This window comes from Sciurus carolinensis, chromosome X, assembly GCF_902686445.1.
Source record: "Sciurus carolinensis chromosome X, mSciCar1.2, whole genome shotgun sequence".
NCBI lineage: Eukaryota > Metazoa > Chordata > Mammalia > Rodentia > Sciuridae > Sciurus > Sciurus carolinensis.
The window spans coordinates 94,021,418-94,035,675 of record NC_062232.1 but is presented as its reverse complement, the minus strand read 5'-3'; the positions used below and the strand labels follow the sequence as shown (position 1 = coordinate 94,035,675).

The 14,258-nt window shown below is 34.9% G+C and overlaps 1 protein-coding gene across 1 annotated transcript in view; it reads left to right on the top strand.

Annotated features, from left to right (window-relative positions):
- Positions 1-4,874: 4,874 nt before the first annotated feature.
- LOC124971609 (SS18-like protein 2) overlaps positions 4,875-14,258 on the top strand; it is a 32,255-nt gene continuing 22,871 nt past the window's right edge. The window contains 1 exon segment of the mRNA XM_047535294.1: positions 4,875-4,902. Within this exon segment, the coding sequence (XP_047391250.1) occupies positions 4,875-4,902 (28 nt within the window).

Sequence of the window (14,258 nt, the reverse complement as noted above, 5' to 3'; positions counted from 1 at the left end):
CAATTCTTCTTAAGTTTTTCTAAAAATAGAAGAGGAAGGAACTCTTCCAAATACATTTGATAAAGACAGAATTATCCTGATACCAAAACCAAATAAGGATAGAACACAAAAAAATAACTACAGGTCAACATCCTTGATGGACATAAATGCAAAAATACTCAAATACAGCATGCCAAATTCAACAACACATTTAAAAAATTATTCATCATGAAGAAGGGAGATTTATCCCAGGGATCAAGGATGGCTCCATATATACAAATCAAAAGCATAATATTCTACATTAACAGGATGAAGGACAAAAGTCATATGGTATCATATCAATTGGTACAGAAAAAGCATTCATAAAATTTAACAGTCATGATAGCAGCACTAAACAAATTAAGTATTCAAGGAAGTTACAACATAATAAATATCATTTTAATTAGAAAATAGTTTACATTATATTGAATGGGAAAATCTGAGATCTGGATCAAATAAGAAGTCCACTTTCACCACTTCAATTCAACACAGTGATAGAAGTTCTAGACAGAGTACTTAGGAAAGAGAAAGAAATAAATGACATCCAAATTAGAAAGGAAGAAGTCAAATTGCCACTGCTTTCATATGACATGATTTCATATATAAGAAACCCCTCAAATTCCACTAAAAATGAATTAGAACTAGGAAATGAATTCAGCAAAGTTGCAGATTATAAAAGTAATAAAAAATCAGTAACATAGTTTATGCCAATAGTGAATTATCTGAAATAGAACCAAGGAAGAAATCCAACTTGTGAATAGCTACAAAAACAAAAACTCCTAGGAATAATTTAACCAAAATGGTGAAGAATTCTTTAATGAAAATCATAAAATATTGATGAAAGAGATTGTAGAGGACAGAAAAAAATGGAAAGACATCCTGTGTTCATTGATTGGAAGAATAAATATTATTTAAATGTCCATAGTACTTTACAGATTTAATGCAACCCCTATCAAAATCTGTGATATTCTTCACAGAAATAGAGAAAACAATCTAAAATTTATAAGGAATCACATACAAAAATCCTTTTAAGCAAACCCAATTTTTTAAAATTATTTTTTATTTTTACACACTGCATTTTGATGCATTGTACACTACAGTAATGCAGACACATCAATGTTTATAGCAGCTCAGTTCACAATAGCTAGATTGTGGAACCAACCTAGATATCCTTCAACAGATGAATGGATAAAGAAATTGTGGTATATAACACAATGGAATATTATTCAGCCATAAAAGAATAATATTATGACATTTGCAAATAAAGGATGTAATTGGAGAATATCATAGTAAGTGAAATAACAATCCCAAAAATCCAAAGGCTGAATGTTTTCCCAATTTTTAAGGAAACTCATTTTTAAGCAAAAGAAGCAGGCATTATACTGACTTCAAAACATGTTAAAAAGTTATAGTAATTGAAACAAGAATAATACTGGCATAAAAACAGATACATAAATGAATGGAACAGGTCAGAGGGCCTAGAGGTAAACCCATGCACCTATAGCTGACTGATTTTGGACAAGGTGTTAAGAACACACTTTGGAGAACAGTCTTTGCAATAAATGGTTCTGGGAAAATTGTATATCCATATGCAGAAGAATTAAACTAGAACCTTATCTCTCACCAGTTATAAAGATCAACTCAAATGAATTAAGAGATATAATGTAAAATTTGAAACTATGATATTACTAAGATAAAAGTTTCTGCAAAGCAAACAAGAGAGTACAGAGACAACTTATAAAATGGGAGAAAATATCTGCCATATATACATCTGACAAGGGTTGATATCTGTAATATATGAAAGAATTCAAAACAATAGCAAAACAAACAAAGCAAATAATCCTATCAAAATTGGCAATAGCTGTATGTAGACATTTCTCAAAAGAAGACATATGCCTGACCAACAGGTACGCGAAAAAGAAAATCCTCAATATCACTAATCATCAGGGAAATGCAAAGCAAAACCACAATGATCTATTAGTTAGAATGCTATTATCAAAAAGATGAAAGATATATGCTAGCAAGGATGTGGAGAAAATGGAATACTTGCACATAGTTGGTGTGTAAATTAGTACAGCCATTATGGAAAATAGTATAGAGTCAGGCAAAGTGGCCTATGCCTGTAATCCCAGCAACTCCGGAGGCTGAGGCAGGAGGATCACAAGATTGAATTGAGCCTTAGCAACTTAGTGAGGCCCTAAACAACCTTGTGTAACCCTGTCTCAAATAACAATTAAAAGGGCTGGGAATGCAGCTTATGGTAAAGTGCCCTGGGTTAAATCCCCAGTATGGAAGGGGGGGCAATTCTAACAAAGAACACAACAATTAAAAATAGAACTACTGTACGACACAGCAATACTACTACTACTAGGTATATACTACTAGGTATATATACATAGGAAATTGAAATCAGTAATATCAAAGAGACACCTGTGCCTGGTGCAGTGGCTCACACCTGTAATCCCAGCAACTGGGGAGGCTGAGGCAGGATTCCAAGTTGAAACCCAGCCTCAGCAACTTAGTGAGGAGCTAAGTAACTCAGTGAGACCCTGTCTCTAATAAAACATATATATAAAAAAGGGGGGCTGGGGATGTGACTTGGTGTTAAGCATCCCTGGGTTCAATCCCTGGTACCAAAAGAAAAGAGACAGACATCTTCACTCCTGTGTTCATTACAACACTAGTAGCAAGAGCCAAGGAACAGAAACAGCCTAACCATCAATAGATGAAGAAAGTAAATGTGGTACATATATACAATGAAATATTATTCAGTCATAAAAAAGAATTAAGTTCTATCATTTGCTCTAACATGGGTGGAACTGGAGATCATTACACAAGGCAAAATAAGCCAGGAACAAAAGATAGCTACCATATAATCTCATTCATATACAGAATCTAAAAATACTGGTTTCGTAGAAGTTGAGAGTAAAATGGTGGTTGCCAGAAGCTGTGGAAAGTGCAGAGGGGAAGAGAAGGTGAATCAATGGGCACTAAGTTACAATGGAATAGAAAAAAACTCTGGGGTGCTATTGCATGGTTACTACAGATACTAATAATGTACTAAATATTTCAAAAGTTTGGAAGAAAGGACTTTAAAGTTTTCACTGAAAAAATGATCTTGAGGAAATACTTAAACCTGACTTAAACATTATGTAATGCATTAGCCATTAATATGTATCTTTTATGCTTTTGTGTATTAATTAAAAACTTTTAAAATGTAAAAAGAAATCTTTACCATGTTACTTAGCTAAATCTAATGATTCCCTCTCAGATTGTTTGATCCTTAACTGAGTTGTCCTTTCCACTTTTCAAGAGTCTCTTTCTGTTTCTTTCCCAGGTTTCCCTTACTTTTCAGAGTACAATCAAAAAGGAAATGGATTCAGAGCCAGAAATCAAGCATTAGAATCCAGCAATCAATTTCCAGCTGTGTAACTTTGATCTACTTGCATAATCCTTCTGAGTATTAGTATTATCACAAAGCTATTGTGATAATTTCATGAATATCATATGTAAACATAAGCCTAGAATAGTGACTAATCACTAAAGGGTGTTGATTACAAATCTGAATTTACCCATTGATTTTGGGGAGGGCACCTGCTTCAGTCATAATCTCTCTCTCTCTTTTTTTTTTTTTTTTTTGGCCCCTCTAAATTCATTCACTCGCATGATTTTACATAATGTATCTGCACAGTCTAACTGGGACTCATCTGACAACTATCTATTGCCCCCCTTGCACCCCACGGTCTCACTGTGTAGGGTAACTTATAACAAAATCAACTGCATTTGTTGATATTTTGCTTGTTAAATGTTTCCAATTATTTATGTTCAATTTTATGGAGTCACCAGAAGAACATTCTGAAAGGAGAGCCATGTCTCCCATTTTTGCAGAAGATCTGTGTCATACTATGAGTGAGGTGCTCTGCATCATGTGCTTTACATGTTCATCATGAAATAAATGTCGCAGCTTCTCTGCCAACTTACAGATTCAATTGAACTGATCGGAGAGCTTCATCAATCGGTTAGAAATACCAAGGTGCCACAAGAGATCAAACCCCGTGCTTGAAAGTGGGTGGGCAAGACAAACTTTACTCGTGCCAGAAGGGCATGCTACCAAGAACCTGGCTAGTAGGTGGCCTGATTGGGCAGTCATCCTGCTTATATTCCTAAGGCAGCGCTGCCCTTCACCCTGATTGAAGAACTCAGTAGTACAATCTAAACAATCAGATAATTTTAAACTTGGGGCAGGCAAACAGAAGGACTGTAATTAAAAAATGGCTACCACTGGATCCAGTTAAGGCCATATTCTGAAAATGGACCACCTGACTTTCTATTTCTTACGAATCAAAGATGATAAAATTATTTGACTTTTTCATTAGTTTGATTGATGTAAAAGTATACTTGCATGCTGTGACTATACGCACAGGAAAAGCCAGGTGAACTCTGGAAAGGAAGGATAAAAGTGGAAGTAAACTAACCTAGGGAGGCATTGCTGATAAGCAGTAAGTGAGAAAGGAGACAAACTGTGGAAAGGAAATGGTATGGAGGGAAATGGACAGACTTCTTATTTTTACAGTTCTAATAACTAAGTGACAACACTTCATGCTCATTTACTGATTTATCAGCAATTTTTCTCCATGAAAATTCATATTTTGACCTCTACGCATCATATAGATAGGCCTTCACCCTGCTGCTTTGGCAGCTATTAATAAGCAGGGATCACAGTTCCCTTAGTAGCAGGTCAGAGAAGTGAGTGGCAGAAGAAAGGAAGGGACTGGGAGAGACATAAGGAATATGAAATCTGGGGGAAAGGATGGAGGATAAAGTCAAGGAGTGAAGACTGGGAGGTGTGAGGGACTATGGGGTATAACTGGGGTGTTGAAAAAGGTAAGAGTATAAGGATCTTAAAGATCTTTTGTACTAAGTTCAGAAGTTCCTTATTTTTCTGAGTTGTCCACAGTGGTTGAAGGAGGCCTATTCCCAGAGTCTGATCATATCTCTTCTATGGAAACAGTAAAATTGCAGGAGGATTTCCAGATGATAGATAATGAGGCTGAGAACTTTCTTCCCCACCTGTCAATCCCTCTCCAGCCCTCTTCCCTTCTATCTGTCTCCCCAATTTCACATTTTTTCCTACCCCTCTACTGAGATATTTGTGAAAATGCTCTGAAAACTATAAGGGCAATGAGGTAAATGCTCTATATTCTCCCTTCTCCCATGGCAATTTTCTGAATTTGAGCACTGAATATATTATGAGGTAAGCTTTACTGGATATGAGCTCTATGTAACTCATTCCTAACTTCTAATCACTTGTCCAAGACCAGGGTAGTGAAGGTGAAGATGGGAATCCATCTGCCCTGAGTATAAAAGTCAGACCTCATTAGAGTGAAGAGATTGGCTTATCCCAAAACACTGAACACATACTATGTACAGTACATATAAAATGACCAAAAAATAAAAGTAGAAGAGAAAAAACACTATAAAAAGCATATATAAACATTTATTACTCAAAAAATATTTCCTTAATCTACCAAAAATAGGACTATTTTAATGAATATTATTCTTAAAGTCAGCCTTTCATTTCTGAATTACAGTCAGATTTTTTCCCTTTGCCTCCTAAAGAGCAACTTTATTAAACTGATAGCAAGAATTATAGCATCTAAGGCATAATTATATACATCAAAGAAATGGCTATTGACTTCATAAAATATTATGTTCTTTACCCAGAAATGTGAGGCCACATCAGTCAGGTTTCACAGATGAACTGTAATGGATATAACACTGTAACATAGAAATGCTTAATGTATTCTGATCTGGACAAAGAGCAATTGTTATTATGATATGGTTTATATGAATACTCCAAAGGGAACAAAGTGAATAGCAATCCATTTCCTCATGCTTAATTTGCAAAACATCAAATCAAATGAGCCTAAATAATTGAAGCTACTTACAATGATAAAGTCTTCTAAGAGCAGAGAACACTAGAGAATGTAGAATGCAAAAACACAAACCTGGATAAGTCTACAAATTAATAACTACTGACAGTTATTGAGTGCTAAACCTGTATCAGGCACTTTTTGAAGCACTATATATCTAGAAACTCTTATCATCAGAACAATCTATGGTAAACACTCTTGATAGTTTTCTTTTATAGAAGGAGAAATTGAAGCTCAGAGAGAGATTAAGTAATTTGTACAAGGTCATGCAGTAAGTGGTAAAGTCAAACACTGATACTCTGACTCTGGAGGTCAGTTGTTAATTGCTAAGCTCTAGTTTCCACAAGGGAGCTTAGAAGAGGGGAGACCAGTTAGGAGACCAGAGCCTAAAAGGAAGGAATGAGTTCTTAAAATAATTATAGTAGCAGCAGGGATTTAAATGATCTATAGAGAGATGGTAGAAGAAGGATTTGAAAACTGATTAAATATGGAAGGTGTTTAAGTCGACTGGAGTTTCAAGTCTGAGTAGTTTGGTGGGGATATTAATGAACTTAGGAAAAGGAATGGTAGTTGGTTTAAGGAAAGATGAATTCAATTTTGGATGTATAAAACTGACATATCTTAAAGATATTTGTACTAATAGATACCCAGGAGGCAGAAGAAAATATAGGCCTGAATCTTTGACAAACAGTGACATAATTTGGGGGATATATACATATAGAAAAATCTTAAGACTAAATTTTTGGAAGGCCCTAATAGTGAGTAGATAGAACAAATGACTCAGAGTATATCAGAGAGGTAAGAAGAGAATCAGGAGAGCTCAGTCTTTTAGAATCCAAGAAAAAGTTCCAGCAGGAAAAGGCATGTGAAAGTATATAATGTTACAAAGGAATTGAGCAGGAAGAGAACTGAGACGATGCCATTGTATTGTCAGTTAGAACAGTTTGAAAGAGCACTTTCATTAAAGTGCTGAGGGCAAAAGACATTACAAGTCGTTGAGAACAGAGAAATGTTAGTGGAGATAAGAGATGATATACAACTCTTTCAAGACATTCATTCAGGGAGGAAATGTGAATAATAAAGCACAGGAAGAAAAGGGTCAAACAAGGACTTCTTTAAGCCACTGACTTTCAGCATACTTGTAGACAGAGATAAATGAGCCAATGGAGAGGTATTAAAAATAAAAGTTGGAAGAAGAAATTTACTTCCTTTCCAAAGAAGAGATGAGGGTACAGCTAAGATCACAAGAATATAAAGGCATAAGATGATGACATCAAGATCCATGGTTTCCAAATGCAGTTCATGAACTGATTCCAGAAAGACTGAATCAGAAGCACCCCTAGATCATTTTTTTCCCAATTTTATTGAAGTAAAATTGGTATATAAAAATTGAATGTAAGTAATGCTTACAATTTGATGAGTTTGGACATACCCATACACATGAGTCTATCACCACAGTCCAGGTAATAAACATATGACCATATCCAAATGTTTCCTTATGTCACAATATTTTGTTTTGTTTTCGAGCTGTAAAATTACTAGATGATTTACAATCACGTAGGGCAAAAGCCTTCTTAACTTTGACCTGGGCAATGAATATTTGGATACAATGCCAAAAGCACAGGCAAAAAAAAGCCAAAATAGACAAGTGGAATACTCAGTTTTTTTTTTTTTTACTTCTGCACAGCAAAAGAAGCAATCAGCAGAAATAAAGAGGTAACCCATGGAATGGGAGAAAACATTAGCAAATCATATACCTAACAATAGGTTAATTTCCAAAATCTATAAGGAACTCCTAGAACCCAAAGGCTTATGAATAAGATAGATTTCTGGGCTAAACCCTGACAGGTTCAAATTGAGCAGAACTTAGTTGTAGCTTAGACATCCATATATTGAAATAGCTGGTCAAGCAACACTGTTGCACAGTTATAGAGCAGTGGTCTTCACCTCTATGAGATCAATCTCTTTTTGCCTTAATAAATATTTTATAGTATCCTTTTAGATCCTGAAATGAAAATCATAAAAATTACAATCCATCTGTACACAAAATTTCAGAAAATGAACATAGTCTCAATTAAAATATAAAGAAGAACACCAGGAGAGGGCATCAGAACAAGACAATGTGGTTTTCCAATATGCAAATATTTGACAATGAATATAGTAAAAGAAATGAAGTACTCAGATGTTTGTACTTATTTAAAATAAAGAAGTATGGATTTAAAGTGAGTAAAGAAATATTGAATTAAATACTTTAAATATAATACTTTAAATACTTTAAATATAATACTGAATTAAGTACTTTATATTTTATACTTAAAAATAAGGACTATAGAGATATATCCATAGAATTATATGAATGGGAAAAATTATCATGTATGTGACCAATACAAAGGCAGATGGATATGAGACTGTCATAATGACAACTCAATCAGGACCAATGGGCAGTAGCACTGAGAACATGATTTTTTGAAATGGTAAACTACCCCAGATAAAGTTCTAAACACAACAAAATAGAAATTTTTCTTGACTTACACAGTAGTTGCATTTCTGGAAGATTATGATTATACAAAAATACTTTACACATATGAAATGGAGCCATATTCTAGGCCCAGATAATTTTAGATATTTTCCTCCACGGATGCCTGAGGAGGCATTTGAAAGTCATGTGGGATCCAGGGGAAATCTTTGTCGTGTGGGCTTGTCCCATGTATTGCAGGATATCTGGTATTCCTGGGCCCTCCCCATTCAATGTCAATATCACCTCACTAAGCATTTTGACAACCTAAAATAAAGTGCCACCTCTACCTAATTTCTGAAATATACCCTAGGAAAAGTACTGTCCACCTGAAAAACCACTCTCTAAAAGAAGATAAGACAGGTTGCAAGTAAAGCATGTTTAGGGTCCTATCAGATCATAGAATTGAAATAGATGATGTTATACAATAGGTTTTAGAGGTCTATGATGATCTAGAGAAAATGGCCCCACCAATAATTGTTTACATTTAAAGCAAACACATTTTCAGTATTGTACCAGCTATGGAAATGGCAGCAGACTGCAGTATTTACTTTTCCAATGAATGAATTTAGCTCAAAATGCAAGGCTAGCCTTTATGTAGCCTTGTGTTACATTTGTGCTTTAATGAAAAGCAATCCTTAAAACAAGTCTTTATCATTGAAGTAAAGGTTACAGCATCAGCCTGAAATGAGCTTTTGTTTTTATTTTTTTATTTTAATTTTTTTACTTTTTATTTTTTATTTTTATTATAAATAAATGGGATACATGTTTCTCTGTACATGGAATAAAGGCGTACCATTTGTGCAATCATAAATTTACATAGGGTAATGTTGTTTGATTCATTCTGTTATTTTTTCCCTTCCCCCAGCCCTCCCACCCCTCTTTTCCCTCTATACAGTCTTTCCTCCATTCTTGCCCCCTCCCTAACCCTAATTCTAACCCTAACACTAACCCCTCCCACCCCCCATTATGTGTCATCATCTGCTTATTAGAGAGATGGTTCGTCCTTTGTTTTTGAGATTGGCTTATCCCTTAGCATGATATTCTCCAATTTCATCCATTTGCCTGCAAATGCCATGATTTTATCATTCTTTATGGCTGAGTAATATTCCATTGTATATATATACCACATTTTCTTTATCCATTCATCAATTGAAGGGCTAGGTTGGTTCCACAGTCTGGCTATTGTGAATTGAGCAGCTATGAACATTGATGTGGCTGTATCTCTGTAATATGCTGATTTTAAGTCCTTTGGGTATAGGCCAAGGAGTGGGATAGCTGGGTCAAATGGTGGTTCCATTCCAAGTTTTCTGAGGAATCTCCACACTGCTTTCCAGAGTGGCTGCACTAATTTGCAGACCCACCAGCAATGTACGAGTGTACCTTTTTCCTCACATCCTCTCCAACACCTATTGTTGCTTGTATTCTTGATAATTGCCATTCTAATTGGGGTGAGATGGAATCTTAGGGTAGTTTGATTTGCATTTCTCTTATTACTAGAGATGTTGAACATTTTTCCATATGTTTGTTGATTGCTTGTAGATCTTCTTCTGTCAAGTATCTGTTCATTTCCTTAGCCCATTGTCGATTGGGTTATTTGCATTCTTGGTATAAAGTTTTTGAGTTCTTTATAGATTCTGGAGATTAGTGCTCTATCTGAAGTATGATTGGCAAAGATTTTCTCCCACTCTGTAGGCTCTTTCTTCGCATTGCTGATAGTTTCCTTTGCTGAGAGAAAGCTTTTTAGTTTGAATCTATCCCAGTTATTGATTCTTGCTTTTATTTCTTGTGCTATGGGAGTCCTGTTGAGGAAGTCTGGTCCTAAGCCGACATGTTGAAGATCTGGAGCTACTTTTTCTTCTATAAGATGCAGGGTCTCTGGTCTGATTCTGAGGTCCTTAATCCATTTTGAGTTTAGTTTCATGCACGGTGAGAGATATGGGATTAGTTTCATTCTGTTGCATATGGATTTCCAATTCTCCCAGCACCATTTGTTGAAGAGGCTATCTTTTCTCCTTTGCATATTTTTGGCCCCTTTGTCTAGTATGAGAAAATTGTATTTATTTGGGTTTGTGTCCGTGTCCTCTATTCTGTACCATTAATCCACCTTTCTATTTTGGTAGCAATACCATACAGTTTTTGTTAACTATGGCTTTGTAGTAGAGTTGAAGATCTGGTATTGCGATACCCCCTGCTTCACTCATTCTGCCAAGGATTGCTTTAGCTATTCTGGGTTTTTTATTCTTCCAGATGAATTTCATAATTGCTTGCTCTATTTCTGTAAGGTACATCATTGGGATTTTAATTGGAATTGCATTGAATCTGTATAGCACTTTTGGTAGTATAGCCATTTTGACAATATTAATTCTTCCTATTCAAGAACACGGGAGATCTTTTCATCTTCTAAGATTTTCTTTAATTTCTTTCTTTAGTGTTCTGTAGTTCTCATTGTAGAGGTCTTTCACCTCTTTTGTGTGATTAATTCCCAAGTATTTTATTTTTTTGATGCTATTGTGAATGGGGTAGTTTTCCTAACTTCTCTTTCTGAAGATTCATCACTTATGTATAAAAATGCATTGGATTTATGAGCATTGATCTTGTAACCTGCTACTTTACTGAATTCACTTATGAGTTCTAAAAGTTTTCTGGTGGAATTTCCAGGTTCCTCTAAATATATAATCATGTCATCAGTGAACAGGGATAGTTTGAGTTCTTCTTTTCCAATTCGTATCCCTTCAATTTCTTTGGTTTGTCTAATTGCTCTGGCTAGAGTCTCAAGGACGATGTTGAGTAGAAGTGGTGAAAGAGGGCATCCCTGCCTTGTTCCAGTTTTTAGGAGGAATGTTTTCAGTTTTTCACCATTTACAATAATATTAGCCATGGGCTGGATTAGCATAGATGGCCTTTACATGTTAAGGAATGTTCCCACTATCCCTATTTTTTCTAGTGCTGTATTTCATCAAATGCTTTTTCTGCATCTATTGAAGTTCATGTGATTCTTGACTTTAAGTCTATTGATATGGTGAATTACATTTTTTGATTTCTGAATGTTGAACCAGCCTTGCATCCCTGGGTTGAAACCCACTTGATCATGGTGCACTATCTTTTTAATATGTTTTTGGATGCAATTTGCTAAAATTTTGTTGAGAATTTTTGTGTCAATGTTCATTAAGGATATTGGTCTGAAATTTTCTTTCCTCAATGTGTCTCTGTCTGGTTTAGGTATCAGGGTAATATTGGCTTCATAGAATGAGTTTGGAAGGATTCCCTCCTCTTTTATTTCATGGAATACTTTGAGAAGTATTGGAATGAGCTCTTCTTTAAAGGTTTTGTAGAACTCGGCTGAGAACCCATCTGGTCCTGGACTTTTCTTTGTTGGTAGGCTTTTGATGACTTCTTCTATTTCATTACTTGAAATTGGTCTATTTAAATTGTGTATGTCCTCCTCGTTCAGTTTAGGCAATTCCTATGTCTCTAGAAACCTGTTGATGTTTTCGAAATTTTCTATTTTTTGGAGTATAAATTTTCAAAATAGCTTCTAATTATGTTTTTTATGTCAGTCGTGTCTTTTGTGATATTTCCTTGTTCATTCCAAATTTTAGTGATTTGGGTTTTCTCTCGTCTTCTCTTTGTTAGTGTGGCCAAAGGTTTATCAATTTTGTTTATTTTTTCAAAGAACCAACTATTTATTTGTCAATTTTTGTATTGTTTCTTTTGTTTCCATTTCGTTGATTTCAGCTCTGAGTTTAACTATTTCCTGTCTTCTACTACTTTTGGTGTTGGTCTGTTTTTCTTTTTCTAGGGCTTTGAGCTGTAGTGTTAGGTCATTTATTTGTTGAGTTTTACTTCTTTTAATGTGTGCTCCATGAAATAAATTTTCCTCTAAGTACTGCTTTCATAGTGTCCCAGAGATTTCAATATGATGTTTCTTTGTTCTCATTTACCTCTAAGAATTTTTTAATTTCCTTCCTAATATCTTCTGTTATCCATTCTTCATATAATAGCATATTGTTTATCCTCCAGGTGTTGGAGTAGTTTCTGTTTTTTACTCTTTCATTTATTTCTAATTTCAATCCATTATGATCTGATAGAATACAAGGTAGTGTCTCTATCTTCTTGTATTTGCTAACAGTAGCTTTGTGGCATAAAATATGGTCTATTTTAGAGAAGGATCCATGTGCTGCTGAGAAGAAAGTGTATTCGCTCTTGGTTGGATGGTATATTCTATAAATGTTTGTTAAGTCTAAATTGTTGATTGTGTTATTGAGATCTATGGTTTCTTTGTTCAATTTTTGTTTGGAAGATCTGTCCAGTGGTGAAAGAGGCGTGTTAAAATCACCTAGTATTATTGTGTTATGGTCTATTTGGTTTCTGAAATTGAGAAGGATTTGTTTGACATATATGGATGAGCCACTGTTTGGGGCATAGATGTTTATGATTGTTATGTCTTGCTGATTTATGCTTCCCTTAAGCAGTATGAAATGTCCTTCTTTATCCCTTCTGACTATCTTTGGCTTGAAGTCCACATTATCTGAAATGACGATGGATACCCCAGCTTTTTGCTGAGTCCATGTGCATGGTATGTTTTACCCCATCCTTTACCTTTAGTCTGTGGGTATCTCTTTCTATAAGGTGAGTCTCTTGCAGGCAACATATTGTTGGATCTTTCTTTTTAATCCAATCTGCCAGTCTATGTCCTTTAATAGATGAGTTCAGGCCGTTAACATTCAGGGTTATTATTGAGAGATGATTGTATTCCCGGTCATTTGGTTCATTTTTTAAATTTTATTTATTTACTTATTTTTGACATGACTTGTTTCCTCCTTTATTTAACAATTCCTTTAGGATAATTCCTCCCTTTGCTTCTTTGTTTTTTAGCTCTTCCTCATGGAATATTTTGCTGAGAATGTTCTGTAATGCTGGCTTTCTTTTTGTAAATTCTTTTAGCTTTTGTTTATCATGGAAGGATCTTATTTCATTGTCACATCTGAAGGTAAGTTTTGCTGAGTATAAGATTCTTGGTTGGCATCCATTTTCTTTCAGGGCTTGAAAAATGTTGTTCCAGGTCCTTCTAGCTTTTAGGGTCTGGATTGAAAAATCTGCTGATATGCGTATTGGTTTTCCCCTGAATGTAATTTGGTTCTTTTCTCTCACAGCCTTTAAAGTTCTGTCTTTATTTTGTATTTTAAGTATTTCATTATAATGTGCCTTGGTGTGGGTCTGTTATAATTTTGTGCATTTGGAGTCCTGTAAGCCTCTTGAACTTGATTTTCCATTTCATTCTTCAGATTTGGGAAATTTTCTGATATTATTTCATTGAATAAATTGTTCATTCCTTTGGTTTGTTTCTCTAAGCCTTCCTCAATCCCAATAATTCTTAAATTTGGCCTTTTCATGATATCCCCATAGTTCTTGGAGATTCTGTTCATGATTTCTTACCATCTTCTCTGTTTGTTCAACTTTGTTTCAAGGTTAAATGTTTTGTCCTCAATATCTGAGGTTCTGTCTCTCAGGTGTTCTATCCTATTGGTTGTGCTTTCTATGGAGTTCTTAATTTGGTTTATGTTTCCTTCATTTCAAGGATTTCTGTTTGGTTTTTTTTCAGTGTCTCTAACTCTTATTGAAATGATCTTTTGCTTCCTGTATTTGCTCTTTTACTGTTGATTGGTGTGATCATTCAGTGCCTGCATTTGCTCTTTCATCTCATCATTCAATGCCTGCATTTGCTCTTTCATCTCATCGTTTGCTTCTCTGATCATTTTAATTATGTACATTCTGAACTCCCTTTCTGT